This window comes from Coturnix japonica, chromosome 5 (genome assembly GCF_001577835.2).
Source record: "Coturnix japonica isolate 7356 chromosome 5, Coturnix japonica 2.1, whole genome shotgun sequence".
In the NCBI taxonomy this organism is placed as follows: domain Eukaryota; kingdom Metazoa; phylum Chordata; class Aves; order Galliformes; family Phasianidae; genus Coturnix; species Coturnix japonica.
Genome location: NC_029520.1, coordinates 22,549,588 through 22,562,914, shown reverse-complemented (window position 1 = coordinate 22,562,914; position 13,327 = coordinate 22,549,588). Strand labels below are relative to the sequence as shown.

The following is a 13,327-nucleotide window of genomic DNA, read 5'->3' as shown; positions in this document are numbered from 1 at the left end:
GTTTAACTGATAATATTGAAGCTCAGTAAAAGGCAGGCTTCTGTACACATTTAACTACTCAGAGCAAAATAGTGCAGTGTCCTGGCTGCAGCTCAGTACAGCTGTGTTTCTACCCAGCCTGTGCCATTCTGCTCAGGAGGGTTTGTCTGCCACAGGAGTGGATATTATTTCCACTCTTTTCCAGCCTCTCAGTGCCTCTGTAAGCCAGAACATCCCTCTGATTTTTCCATCCCATCTTGGAAGCAGAAAATGCCCTACAAAGCAGAACTAGCACTGGTGCTACCACGAGGAATCCAGTCCTGTGCCTAAGAAATGCATAAGAACTGACAGGGGTCTGGTGCTCTTTTGCAACATTATGTTTTAATGGTTGTATTATTAAGCAGTTAAAGGATATAAGAAATTTCTATACAGATATATCTAAGAGTTTTAAGAACAAATGTTTTTTCCTCTGTGTTCGACAGCAGATAGCTAGCTCTGTTTTTCTGGGGGTTTTCCAGCTGAATGTTCATCTGAGAGCTGTGACCTGGGGTGCATTTCAGATGGGCATGTTGCAGGCATGAATTCATCTTCAACAGTTAAACAAACAGAACTAACAACTCCACAATGGCACGCACGGACCTGTCTATAAGCAAGCCATGTGCCTGCGGGTGAGGAACAAGCACACAACATTTCAGTGGTCTTCTCCTTTAGACTTGTGTTCACCACAAAGAAGAGCAGAACCAAGGAGCAGGCGTGAGCATAGGACACTAACCAGCTGCACATCTCTTAGTCCTAAAAACACAATACAGCTGTAATGAGGGGACAACATGTGCCAGCCACCACTCAGCAATCTGTGGGCGAGCCCACCAGGTCCCTGTCCTGTCATACTTTATGCTCACAGACACCCTCCATGGCCTTCTGCCACACCAACAGACCAACAACATGCGCCCTCAGCTTCACAAAACTAACAAAAAAAAGAAAGCAACCCCACCCTCTCATAGGCAGTGATGCAGCCCTCACATAATTACAGGCTTTGAAATGCAACAAAAAGCATTTAAAACTTAGGTACTGTCTTTTAAGGCTACAAGGGTAACTACATGGGACCCCAAGAAGACACTGAGGCACATAGCACAGAGTGTTGGCTGTGAGATTAACCAGCAGCTCTGGCCCAGTGTGAAGTGCAGGATCATGGGTGAGAGTTCTCTGGCTAAAGGACCATCACCTCATCTTCCCACCTCCCTCCCCACCTTGACCTCCTTCATCTTCCTGTAGAGTTTAACAGTCTCCCAGAAAAACTATTACCCACTGACCCCCATGGGTTATCTAGGTACCCTGGGTTTGTTGTTTTTTTTTCCCCATTATTTCTTTCATGTGTCATAGGGCATCTCTGTCTGCGTTAGCAGGACTGTGCAGGCACAAACTACGCCCCAGTTATTGCTAGGAGGAACACACAGAGCCTCGATTTTCTCAGTGCATTCAGAATGTGTCACTGCTGGCTACATGCTGTCAAGATGCCCAGGTGTCAGAGACCACTCATTGTAGCCCATGAACAAAATGTTGGCTTTTTTTAGCAGCATGTAAAATTTAGGTAGATGAGATAAAACAGCGAACAGCTGCCTCTGCTCACTGCACCAGGACATGCACTCCTACATGAAGGTCACAGATCTTGCTGGTAAGACTTTCTCTTCTGAGATACCCCTCTGCTGCCATCTTACTTTTCAAGTCAAATCAAAACAGCTCTCTGTCTTTCTTGCAGCAGCATCTGATTAATTCTTTCTTCTCCTGGTGCTCCTTAGCTCAATAAGCAAGCACCATACAAGGAATAGTGCAGAGGCTTACTGACTGCCTTTACTTGCAGCAGAAGACAGCTTTTAGTAGAAGCAGGGTTCAGGCAATGAAACTTTTTAGGGGTGCTGTCTCTCTGAGCTCGGATACTGCAAGCATATACTAAGTAGGCAGACCTGTTTCTCTTTCTTTAATTTTGATTTCAAGTATAACTCATTCTGGATATCAAATACATTTCCAGCACAGAAGAAATGTGCAAGAGTTTCCTGGGCCTCTGTAAATGTCCTATGTTTGGAATAAATATGCTGAAAGCAGGCCCAACTCCTTCACTGCTGTGAAACCCAGAAACTTCTCTGACTTACATTCTGTGTACTCCGCATCCTTCTCTACCATCTTTTCAATGCTGAGGAGAGCCATAAAGATATCCCAAGCTCCCAGGTCAAGGCAATATCTCTCACCATAATCCCAAGCAAATGAGAACCAGGCATCATTCTTTTCCAAGTATTTTCCTCCAGCAAAGAGGTGTGAAAAAGAATTTCCTTTTTTTTTTTATTTGTGTTCCATTTTAGTGTAGCACCTATTAAAAATACCTTGCCTGTGATGTTAGGTGTAAAGACTGTAAAGGGGAAAAATATTCTGTTTGTGAAAATACAGTAACTATGCACTCTGTTACATTAATTATTTTATCCTGCACTCAGCTTGCACTCATAAGAAGCACAAGCTTAGGTCTTGGTCATTGTTCTTGAATTAAATGTAGTTACTGGTGTCTATGGTAACTACTCACCCTGAGTTTTTTATCTCAAAAGCTCTTGACATTTTAATTCATAAAGGCACTGCCCATATAAATGAAAATAATCACTCATGCCTTAAGCAGCAATTTTCCTCCAGCCAAAACTCAAACCATACTCTCATGTCTTCTCTTCTTGAAATGTAACTTCCCATTTCGTGGCAGTCTGGAGCAGCATTTCTGTGCCAAACATTTGCAGGGGAATGGAATAAAAGAATAATTTCTACATCAGCAAAGGGAATTAGCCAAATAGAATGTAACAGTTCACATTGCAGATTGGCTGTAATTCACAGGTATATATGACTCTTTGACCTGACTTCAGAGCTGAGCCCACCAATTCAGTGCAAATTCTTTCTGCTCAGCCTAGCTGAAAATCTGGACATTACTGAATGCAAATGGCCAGGACTTGGTTTGTAATTGTATCATTCAAAAAGCACTAATAATGGGCTCAGGATTGAGGGAACAGGCACACGTGAAGAACTATTGCTATAACCACCACCATTTTTTTACAACACTTGGAAATTCTTGAAAGGTCTCTGCTAACCAGGACTCCCATTTCTTATCAAGTAAAACTACACTGTGAGGCTCCTGTGGTCTGAAAACTTGGGGGAGGAAGGTTAAATAAATCCTTTTGAAAGCCAGGAACTTGAACAAGTCAAGATGAGAAATGTACAGGTTTCCTCAGTCTCCTGCAAATAATGTACATTTGCATTGATGCATTGTAATGTGACTGTGATTGTTATGAGTTCGTTGCAAAGTGACTGTTGTAGCCTTCAGTGTGGAAAAGAGTGAAAACCCAGCCTAGGCATATCCAGCTCCAGAGTGGCTGGGGAGATTCCAAGTCGTGTAACTTATTTTCCGTTCTATGGCATTCTGAAGTGCCCGAAAGAGCAGGTCCCTGTTGTTGAGGATGTTGTACTTGCTCAGGTTCACAAGTTTGTCAAAATTTTCAGGAGAGTAGATTAGCCTAATGAGATAATAGGGGGAACAGTTGTTTTCCAGGTTTACTTGGCCTTCTTCCATCTCTGAGGGACTGCGCTTTACCCCTGTAGAAGAAGAGAAAAGCCACCATGGTGAGCTTTGCTTGATACACAGCAGTTTTTTTGTAACTGGCAATGAGACTCCAGGGTGTGGGGCCCAGGCTGTCAATAGAAGTGCCTGTATTAAAAAGGTCCAAGCTTTGCTTTCTGAAACTTCCTGATATTTGAAGAACTGTATTATCTGTTCTATCCACACCCAGATGCAGCTGCATCTGCCTCAAGCACAGAAAAGTGCAGTCTATAAAGGCATCATAAATGGGAAATTCACAAGCCAGTTCTTTCTCTTTTCTAGAATTTAAATAGTTAAAAGCAGGAAAAATAAATACCCACATTCCACAAGGTGTCTCTCAGCCATCTGCAGATGAAAAGCTCCACTGTTAAACTTGAAATCTACACAAACAGGTTGCCAAGGACCCCCCTCCCCAACTACCCAATCAGCTGCTCTCAGCTTGATTGATGAATCAGTGCCTGCTCAGAGACATGCAGCTGAGCATCACATCTCACACATTCAGGCCTGGAGCACTGAGAAGCTGTGGCAGCTGTGTTACTCTGCATAATCTCATCCATCTTTCACACAGAGTGCCCCTAAGACACTCTTCTTTTATCAGCTACCCTCTGTTCAACAGCCTCACCTGATGGCACAGTGCCATTTGGACCATCTCCAACTTCCACCTAACAAGCCCAATTCCCTCTGCTAGGCACTTTGTCTGCAGTTTCTAAGTATGATTTTGTTGAAGTATCTGTTAACACATATACTTTCTAACCATTGAGTGGTGAATCTAATATCAGAAAATGAGCTTTACTTAGCCTCCATTGCCACTGTTCATAATTTTCCCTTAATACATCCTCATTCATATCCCAACGATAGAGGCAAACATACATGTATGACTCTGATGGGTAGTAGATGTGATAGTCTTATACAAAGGCTGTGCCCTCTCATAAAATTGTTAGGAAGGACAAAGAAGATCAATATTGTAGAAAGACAAATAACCCAAAATCAACTAAAAAGATTAAACTTACCGGGTGCCTTGAATTCCTTAAATGTGTCATTGACAAGGGGGAAATGAATTACTATCGGTGCTCTCGGGTCCTCTGCATCTTCAAACACATAACATTCCTTTGGGTTCTTTGCCTCTTCTTCACTTATCTCCACTTTGGGGAATGGGATTTTTTGTATCTTGCAATATTTGTATGTCATCTCTAATTGCTGTGGATACAGAACATCATTGCCTTAAAGGATGAACTAAGACAAGCTTTACTGATGTATCACAGAAATACTGTAGCAAATTAATTCAGTTCCTAGAAATGTGCTGCAATCTAGATGTAGACCAAAATAGCCACAGAATAACCCTACTTTCTGCCACCATATGCCACAAGTCATTAGACACTTATCGCCACACTGAGTTTTTTGTAATGATTAGAAGGAATAATAAAAGCCACTCTTAGAATTTGTCATGAGGAAAGGGCATGGGAGATCATGATCTTGTCCTCAGCAACCATTTGTTACTGCAATATCCAGAGAATCCTAGAAACTGAATGCCATGATCCAATACAGAGAAAGGAGCCTAAGTTCTTTAGACCTATCAGCCTATATTGTTGTGGTCTTGAAGGAAGCTTCCATTCTCTTCCAAGCTACAGTGACTGATTTGCTCTTAAGCATATGATCAAGCCTCAGACAACTATTTACTTGAAGGTTTTAATAAATCAAGGATCCACATGCTCTGTCCCGGTGATCAGCTCCCATGACCCCTCACACTACAGGCACATAAAGGGGAATAATTCTCCTGATCACCCAAGTGGCTCTGCAGAAGCTCTGAAATATGTAGTTCAAACAATATAAGTGGGTTGCCTAAATGTCTACATGTACAGCAACTGAGCTTCATTCAGTCTTTTCCCTCAAAACTCCAACAAACTCCATTACTCTCCTCAGAAGCTAACCTTTGTACTGTAAAGATCACTTCTACACCTTTACCAATTAGTCACTTTTAGAGTAACTGGCCATTGTATAATTTGAGTATCAGATATAAATTTGGCTATGAAGTCTTACGGCTTTAGAAGAATTTGGCCAGGGCTGCAAGGAGCAGAACATACTCATTTTCTTACCTTGAACGCATTCCCCAAACCATAATCAAGTGAGATAATGACATCTACGTTCCTCTCTGGCTTGAAAAGTGCTGCACCACTGGTGTTAATGAAATAGCCAACATCTATCAGGCAAAGATATTTCTGCAGTGGTGTCAGACTGTTAGGGAACGAGTCCAGCACGGTGTCTAAAAAACATTATGAATATAGTTAGCAGTGCACTGGTCAAAAGAGAAGATATACAGTAAAGGCAGCCCCTTGTCATCAAGACGAAGCTCACCTCCCTCCATAATGCGACCCCACAAATGTGGCCTCACAAAGGCAGGCTGTGAGGAAGCCAGGCAGAGGACAGGTGAGACACAGACTCCACTGGCCTCACAGCTGCTCTGGGGATTGTTTTTTTCACAGAATACAGACTTAAGCTGATCTTATTTTCCCCTGCTAAGAACTGGGAAAAAACGCAAACAACAAGAACAGTTTCACAGTATAGCAACAAATCTAACAAATGCAGTACATTGCTGCTCTTTTGCATCACTCCTTTTTGACTTCTGCATTTTCTGGTTTAGACTCCTCCCTTGAAGTGAAAACTCTGACTTCAACTTGCTTTCAGTGTCTTCTCATATAAATTATTTTAACCATGTTGTAAAAATATCAGACGGTGCATACAGCATTTTCTCCCCAACAGCTTAAAGTATTCAGGTATTGCCTGAATTAATTAAATCTCACATTAACTCTAAAAGCAGCAAAAAGTAGATTACAGAAACCAACATATTGAAATCTAGAGCCAATATCTTATAGCTAGATTCTCCTTTATCTGTCAGAAAACCACCAGCCACCTTGTAGACAGCAAGTCTGGTACCATTTCCAGTCTCATGAAACAAGAAACATTTTGCAGTGACTATAAATAACAAAACAGTGTTTTAAGAGACTTCTTCAAGTTGACAAAATGATGTAGCAAAGCCCAGAGCAGACCCCTCATTCCTTGAAACATCTGTGCTTAGGCATTTTTTAAATGTTGGTTGCAGAAATACTGCACATCTTTCTGCCTCCTTGGCCTCATTCCGTAGTGCTGATTTAAACTGTGCAGAATAATTCCAGCTCATTCCTCAGCCTAGAACGTTTGACAGCATCTTGAAGTAATAACTCATATTTTTTCATTCCCTTAGTGTCAGATTTTTACAAAATTATTTGCTTCTTTTAGTATTTATGGATGATGGGGATTTACAGATTCTGATACAATAAGAGTTATTTGCTTGCCTCCTCAAAGAAGAAACAGAGTGTACTTTTTAGATCTATTTGGCCTGGTGAATACTTAAAGTTGAAATTTCACTACATCCAATATCTTATCACAAACACAAAACTGTGCAGCATTTATTCATGGCTTCATAAGTGAATTAGAAACCAGGCTCTTCCTTGGGAGAGAATCTACTGCCATTTCATACCCAAAAAGGACTTTGAAGAAGTCCTTCCTCAAGAATTCCCTCAGAAGCACCATAAATGTATTGTAACAATTACCTGCTATGAGTTCTTAGATTTCAAATTAATCACCATCAAAACTATGCTTTGCACTTGCCATTTAATGTTTCAGTTAATCTGAGCTCCAGGGAAGTATTTAAGACAGAGCTGTATTCCCAAGACTTCACCTACCATTAGACTATCATTTCTGAAAATCTCTTAGTACTCCATAGGCCCTAAAAGCTCCACATCTCTTGCCATTGTCAGCAAACTTCAGGTAGCAATGGCAGACACACATAAAAAGTGTTGTGACTTACATGGAACAGAGGAGACAAAACACAAACTGCAAAAGGGAAAAAGGAGCACACATTTCCTTACTAAAATCAGATTAATAATGTAAGATCCTCCCACATTGCTACCTGCTCAAGGCATAAACAAGGACTGGATTACAGGAAGATTTATGGTGTACAAAAGCTCAGTTCCATTACCTGCGTATCATTTCACAGACTGTTTCATGGTTTTTGAGGGAAAACAACCATGACTTCACTTTGTTCACCTGCAGAGCACAGGCCGTAGAAAATTAATATTTAATTTATGCAAAAAATCTACACTTTTTGTGTGTGTGTTTTTTAATATAGAACTAAACCTATGTGGCTCTAACTTTCTTTTGTTGGATTTTGTAATTTCTGTTTCTGAAGGGTTAAGGAGAGGTGAATAAATCACCCAATACCACACAGATAGCAACCACACTTTTGCAGCCAATCCTTTCCTTCATCTGACCAAGACAAAAACCAGTTGCTTTATGTTTCCAGTGTTACTTTTGCTTCTTGACCTCAAAAAGAATTCACATTTCTCTGAACTTTCTGACTACTATACCTATGCAGAATTACAAACTTCCTGTAGAAGAGCATGCTGTGACTCAATTTACAAATCCTGTCAAGAAGTGAAAGAGCATCTCATGAACTAGTTTGTTTTAATCTGTCACTCTGAAGAAACAGACACATTGAAAGAGCTCCATCTCAGCAGATTTCCAAACCCCGAGCAAATATCTCTAAACATGAGATTTCCAAAGTCTAATAAAAACAATCTTGAGATGTTACCTGCACACTGCAGCTAACTCTTTGTTGCAGTTACCTTTCCATTCAATAAATTTTCTCTGATGGACATAATCCTTATGAAATTCTAAGCCTCTCAGGAAGTTGTGAGACTTTCCCAGCAGCGGACGCTTCGTTATAATGTCCTGAAACATTTCATACAGCTTCCCTGACAAACAAGATGGAGGCTCAATGACAGTGATATCCTCTTCAGGAGAATGTTTTTCTGAAAAAGAGAAGGAATCATGTGAAAAAACATATGTAATCTGTTCTGCTGGACAATTCTGCTTGCTACCTGGTGCCCCCTTTGTGTTTCCTGCAGTCTGTTGAAAAATGTTTGTACATGACCATTTAAACACAGAGATGTTTGGTTTTGTTTAAAACAAGCACACCTTTTGCCTTTTACATGCTTTCTTTGTACTTTTGTTTAAAAGCAAGAGCTACCCTTCTCATCTGTAGTCACAGGATTCATTTAACAGATCACAAACAAATTCTAAACATTTGCAGCTAGCATGAAGTGTTCCTCTGGGAATTAAGATTAAAAGGAACTGTAAGAGGAGAACATCATCAGGTGATCATTCTGATACAGGTGAAAATCATACTGGAAGATCCAGAATGATGCAATACAACACATACCAGTTTAGAGAGAATATGTGAGAGATTATTCACAAACAGTTGCAATGGTGTATTGTCCTTAATCATCTCCTTAACAGATAGCATGATCTGGTAAAAAATGAATAGTGACTTTGAAATTCTTACCTATATCTACCATATCTTTGGCCCATCTCTCCCAGAATTCATTTGAATTTGAGGACCAGTACAAGCCATCCAGTAAATTCCTAGTAAAGATGTTTGTCCAAAGACCTGTAAGTCAAATCACATGGGAAAAATAATGAACCAGCACGTTAACTGCTGACTATTTCAACTAATTACTTTTTTTTAATTATAAGTATCAATGTTATATATTTTTGTTCCGTATGAATTGACCTTGTCATGTCACAGTTTAAGTAGAAGAGTTGAAGCTTAATAATGAAAACAATTCAGTGTTCTTACTCAAGGGCTAACTACCCCCAGACCATTCACCATATAGTGCAAAGTAACAAAATAAGATGTATCTCTCTAGGTCACCTTCCAGATAGCAGATCCGAGATTCTGGCAGCTTCTTCACTCGTCTTCCCATGAAGAACTCACTGTCAAAATATTCTGAAGGAATGGAGGCTCCGTACTTTGGAATGGCCACTTCATAAGGAGAAAATTCCGTCCACTCTACAAAAGAATTGGCATCTACTGTTTACTGTCGTACAGAATAAGGAAACAAAACCTACCCCCTACAGCTATCTGAAGGTTTTGTGAACATTGCTGATCTCAGCAGCTCAGTGCTGTCACTAGTTTGTACTGCAGACTACGCTGTCTATTTCCATAGAACTGAGAGATGATCCACTCACAAGCTTTTTCCACCTCAGAAAGAGTCTAACGTTAGCATCAAAAATGTAGACTCATATTTCTGTATAAAGATTCTGGGAACCCACTTGTCTCTCCAACTCAGCATCATCAAATGTACAATAAACAACTGTGATACAACCCGCAAGTAATGACCTGTATGAAAACTCTACTAAAACAAACATGACAGTCTACATGATAAAACAAATAAGCTTGAACACACATCAGCTCAGAATTAGAAAGCATCACAGTGTGGACATGGCTACGCAGTTTCCTGATTCAAACTGCCCCCGCATAGGTATTACTGTGGAACAACAACTATAAACCTCACCTGAGTCTTAAATGTCTTTTTCTTTCCATTATCTGATCACTTCAATATTTCTTGCTGAATATAGTTTATTTATAGGGTGTCATATCACACCCAAATAGTAACCATACTCCTCTCTAGAGATTTGCTTTTAGATAATTGACAATTACACCACACAGAGCCTCTACAAACAAAGGAACAATCACAGCCATTTCATAGATGTGGAACTGAAGCAGAAAAAAATCATATGATTTGCCTTCACTCGCTCATAATGTCTTTGGCAAAACTAGAACTTCATCCCACACCTTCAGAAATGCCTTTTTTTTTTTATGCCTGAGAGTGATTTTCAGCAGATCTGCCCTTTCTAATCAACATCCATCAGTCTGCAAGAAAGACAAACATTTTATTGAAAGATGAATCTTGAGTAAGGGCAAGCAACAGACGCAATCCTCCCGTATTCCCCTGAGATATACACAATGCCAACCTAGAAATTATCTTTAGTTCCTACCAAGTGTCAGAAGAAACATTTGGAATACTTACCCCTGAATTTGAAAGTACTGAACTTTTCCTCTTTGACATTGAGGACTGCATAGAAAGGCAGTGGGTTTTGCCCATGCTCCAATGCCCTGCGCTGGTCTGTGAGTTTGTACTTTCTTGGCTAATCAAAGGGATAAAAAAAATCACAGTGAACCTCTGGAAGATCATAAGCTAAAACCATTGACACAGTCTACATGAGCACTGATTGACAACAGATATTTTATTACTCAGACAAATTTGTGAGTCACATCTTCTTCAAAAAAAATGCTTCTTTCTTGTTCTGAACTTTCCTTCATGGTTGTCTTTTGGATATCTACTAACCTGTACATTAGTATCTAACTACCCTGACTGTCTGTATCCCACAGATCTTTACTAAGTCTCAGACTAATGATAACAAGAGGATAGTTTATTCTAATTCTGAAGCATACAATCAGAAACAGACATTAAAAGATTCGATTTTTCAGGGGTAAACTGTTCAGTTCTTTCTGAATATTTGCCAACTCAAATTATTATCTGTTGGGCACCTTAGTTCAGAGGCATCAACAGACAATTGGCTACTCCAGAAAGACCTGGCTCGAGAATCCTTTGCCATTATTTACAAGTCATACTGGGATGCACCAGTCACTCTGGATTTGTTCCACACATGGTAACATGCAATCAAAGTGGGAGATGTTAAAGCAAATGAGTGGATATTTCCTAAATGTGTGGCAGAACCACATACCTGGTGGTGTGGTACATACCCGTCCATGTAAGAACATTTCCTGAACAAGCGACCACAGTGTTGTAAAAGATGAGACGTGTCCTGCTTTTGCCCTTTCAGCAAGTTCCTTGTGATAATACTTCAAATGATCCATAGACATAAGGTTGAGCTTGCATTTTGTCACCTGCGCTTTTACTGCTCTGAGTGGCCCCTCCAGACTCTTCTGTGACCAATCTGCATGTTCATACAGGTCTGCTAGGGTCCTGAAGAACAGAAATGTGAGAAAATAATCCATTTCTTAGTAAGAAATACTGTATTTACACATGACGTTAATCAAAGCTGAATTGTTACGTTAGAGAGCCAATAGTAATAGCTTTACCAGGGAATTATGTTCAATAAGTCTCCCTTAAGGTGAGACTTAGAAAGAAATGCATATCTCTCACTGTGGAAATGTGGTGTCACAGACATTCCAAGTATAAATCACATCTTCTGTTACTCACCATGTTGAGCCAGAAGCCCCAGTGAGATAGGTAACGCAGTCCAGCAGATTTAGCTTCTGAAGAGCTAAGAGATGGCCAAACATAGCTGACATTGCTCTGAGGCCTCCACCTGTTGCCATAACAGCTATTACTGGGACCTGCTCAAAACATAAATATCATCTTCAAAAAGTTACTCACTTGCCTACTTGGAAAAGTCTAATTACAGCTCTTACAATTTCCTCCTCAGGCTTCACTGGAGGACAATGGAATTAAATCAGTATTTAGACAGCCTTTACCAGTACCTTACTTTAATTAATCTCCAGATACTCAGAGAGGTTCCCATAATCTCCAAGCTTGGATGAGTTTGGATATGCAGTGATTCTAAATCTCCTCACTCCCTTTGTTCTTTATTGCAGTTATTTACAACAGATAATGATATAACTACAAATAATAAAACTGCAGTGAAATGTAATTAAGAATGGATTCGAGGAAGTCATGAATAGGATTTAGAAAAAAAAAATATTAATTTAAAAAAATGATTCTTTAGACAGTATCCATTCAACAAATAAAATTACATTGAGAATAGAAATGTTTGCTTTAAATTTTGCCCTGGATCTTGACAGCAAAACGTACTTCAGCTGGAATTTGTTAGAAAGGGCTCTTTCTCCATCCTGAAGAATTTCCACTTTTTGTGAAAAGTGTTTGGAAAATGAAAAAAAAAAACACCAAAACAACCGAAAAACCATAAGCCTAAAGAAGGAACATCCCAATGATTTCATAAATTTCCACTTGAAGTCAATTTCAAATACTCCTGTTTTCCTACTTATTTTGGGTTTGCCTGGTTGTCTGTCATCTCGCAAAATGTACCAGCGTCTCATTTGATGTCAACATGTTGTACCACATTGCTGGAAACTCTGGCCTTGAAAAGAGATATATTATAACTTTGGGAATTTGACCTGTTGAAGAATATGAAGGCCTGAATAGCTGAGCTGAAATTTTAGATGAGTATGGGATGTGCCACTCTGAGAACTTCAGTAATGTTGCCATTCAAATCAATGGGTTTGTCGTCAACATTCAAAAACTACTAGAAGGTTTGTGGGGAGTTGCGTCAACCCTAATTCAATAGGCCCACACCCCATGCCTGGATTCCGGCTCACAGACCTCATGTCCATGTAGATCTCTTTCCAGATGAAAAACCCTTTTCAGGGCACTGGCAACCACTCTCTTCCTTTTTTGCAAGAATTCCTGCTCTTCTGGGCATAGATCATATCCTAAACGCACATCAAGTCTTTCTGTGCTGCAACGTAAATAAATCCAGAGGCATTGGATTAGGATTGAAAACACATATGGATCTATTTTCACCCACTGTAGTCTATTAAACACCATAACAAATCATGATACACTGTTCATATTTACAGGCAGAAATGCAGATGCAAAGAAATCAACTGTTTAACTTCTAAATGGTCTCATTATTTTCTGATGTTTCAGTCTAAGTTTTACTGCCAGCTTAGGACAGCAAATATGAAAGGGAAAGACTTTTACATATCCTTCCGTAGCTTTGTTGGCTTAATCCTTTCTATGTCTCCTTCATTGAGTTTCTAAGCAAAGGTTCATCTGAAAACACCAAGTTCTTTCAAGGGGA

The 13,327-nt window shown here is 39.8% G+C and overlaps 1 protein-coding gene across 3 annotated transcripts in view; it reads right to left on the bottom strand.

Annotated features, from left to right (window-relative positions):
- Window positions 1-341: 341 nt before the first annotated feature.
- The window catches only part of LOC107314826 (cytosolic phospholipase A2 beta), a 47,742-nt gene continuing 34,756 nt past the window's right edge, over window positions 342-13,327 (bottom strand). For all 3 annotated transcript variants that reach the window (XM_015864532.2, XM_015864534.2, XM_032444848.1), the window contains 10 exons: window positions 12,847-12,982; window positions 11,707-11,843; window positions 11,247-11,469; window positions 10,510-10,627; window positions 9,351-9,488; window positions 8,982-9,086; window positions 8,263-8,448; window positions 5,695-5,861; window positions 4,612-4,798; window positions 342-3,597 (listed from right to left, as the gene is read on the bottom strand). In XM_015864532.2, coding sequence (XP_015720018.1) covers window positions 3,353-3,597; window positions 4,612-4,798; window positions 5,695-5,861; window positions 8,263-8,448; window positions 8,982-9,086; window positions 9,351-9,488; window positions 10,510-10,627; window positions 11,247-11,469; window positions 11,707-11,843; window positions 12,847-12,982 — 1,642 coding nt within the window. In that variant the 3' untranslated portion in view covers window positions 342-3,352. The remainder of the gene's footprint in view (window positions 3,598-4,611; window positions 4,799-5,694; window positions 5,862-8,262; window positions 8,449-8,981; window positions 9,087-9,350; window positions 9,489-10,509; window positions 10,628-11,246; window positions 11,470-11,706; window positions 11,844-12,846; window positions 12,983-13,327) is intronic.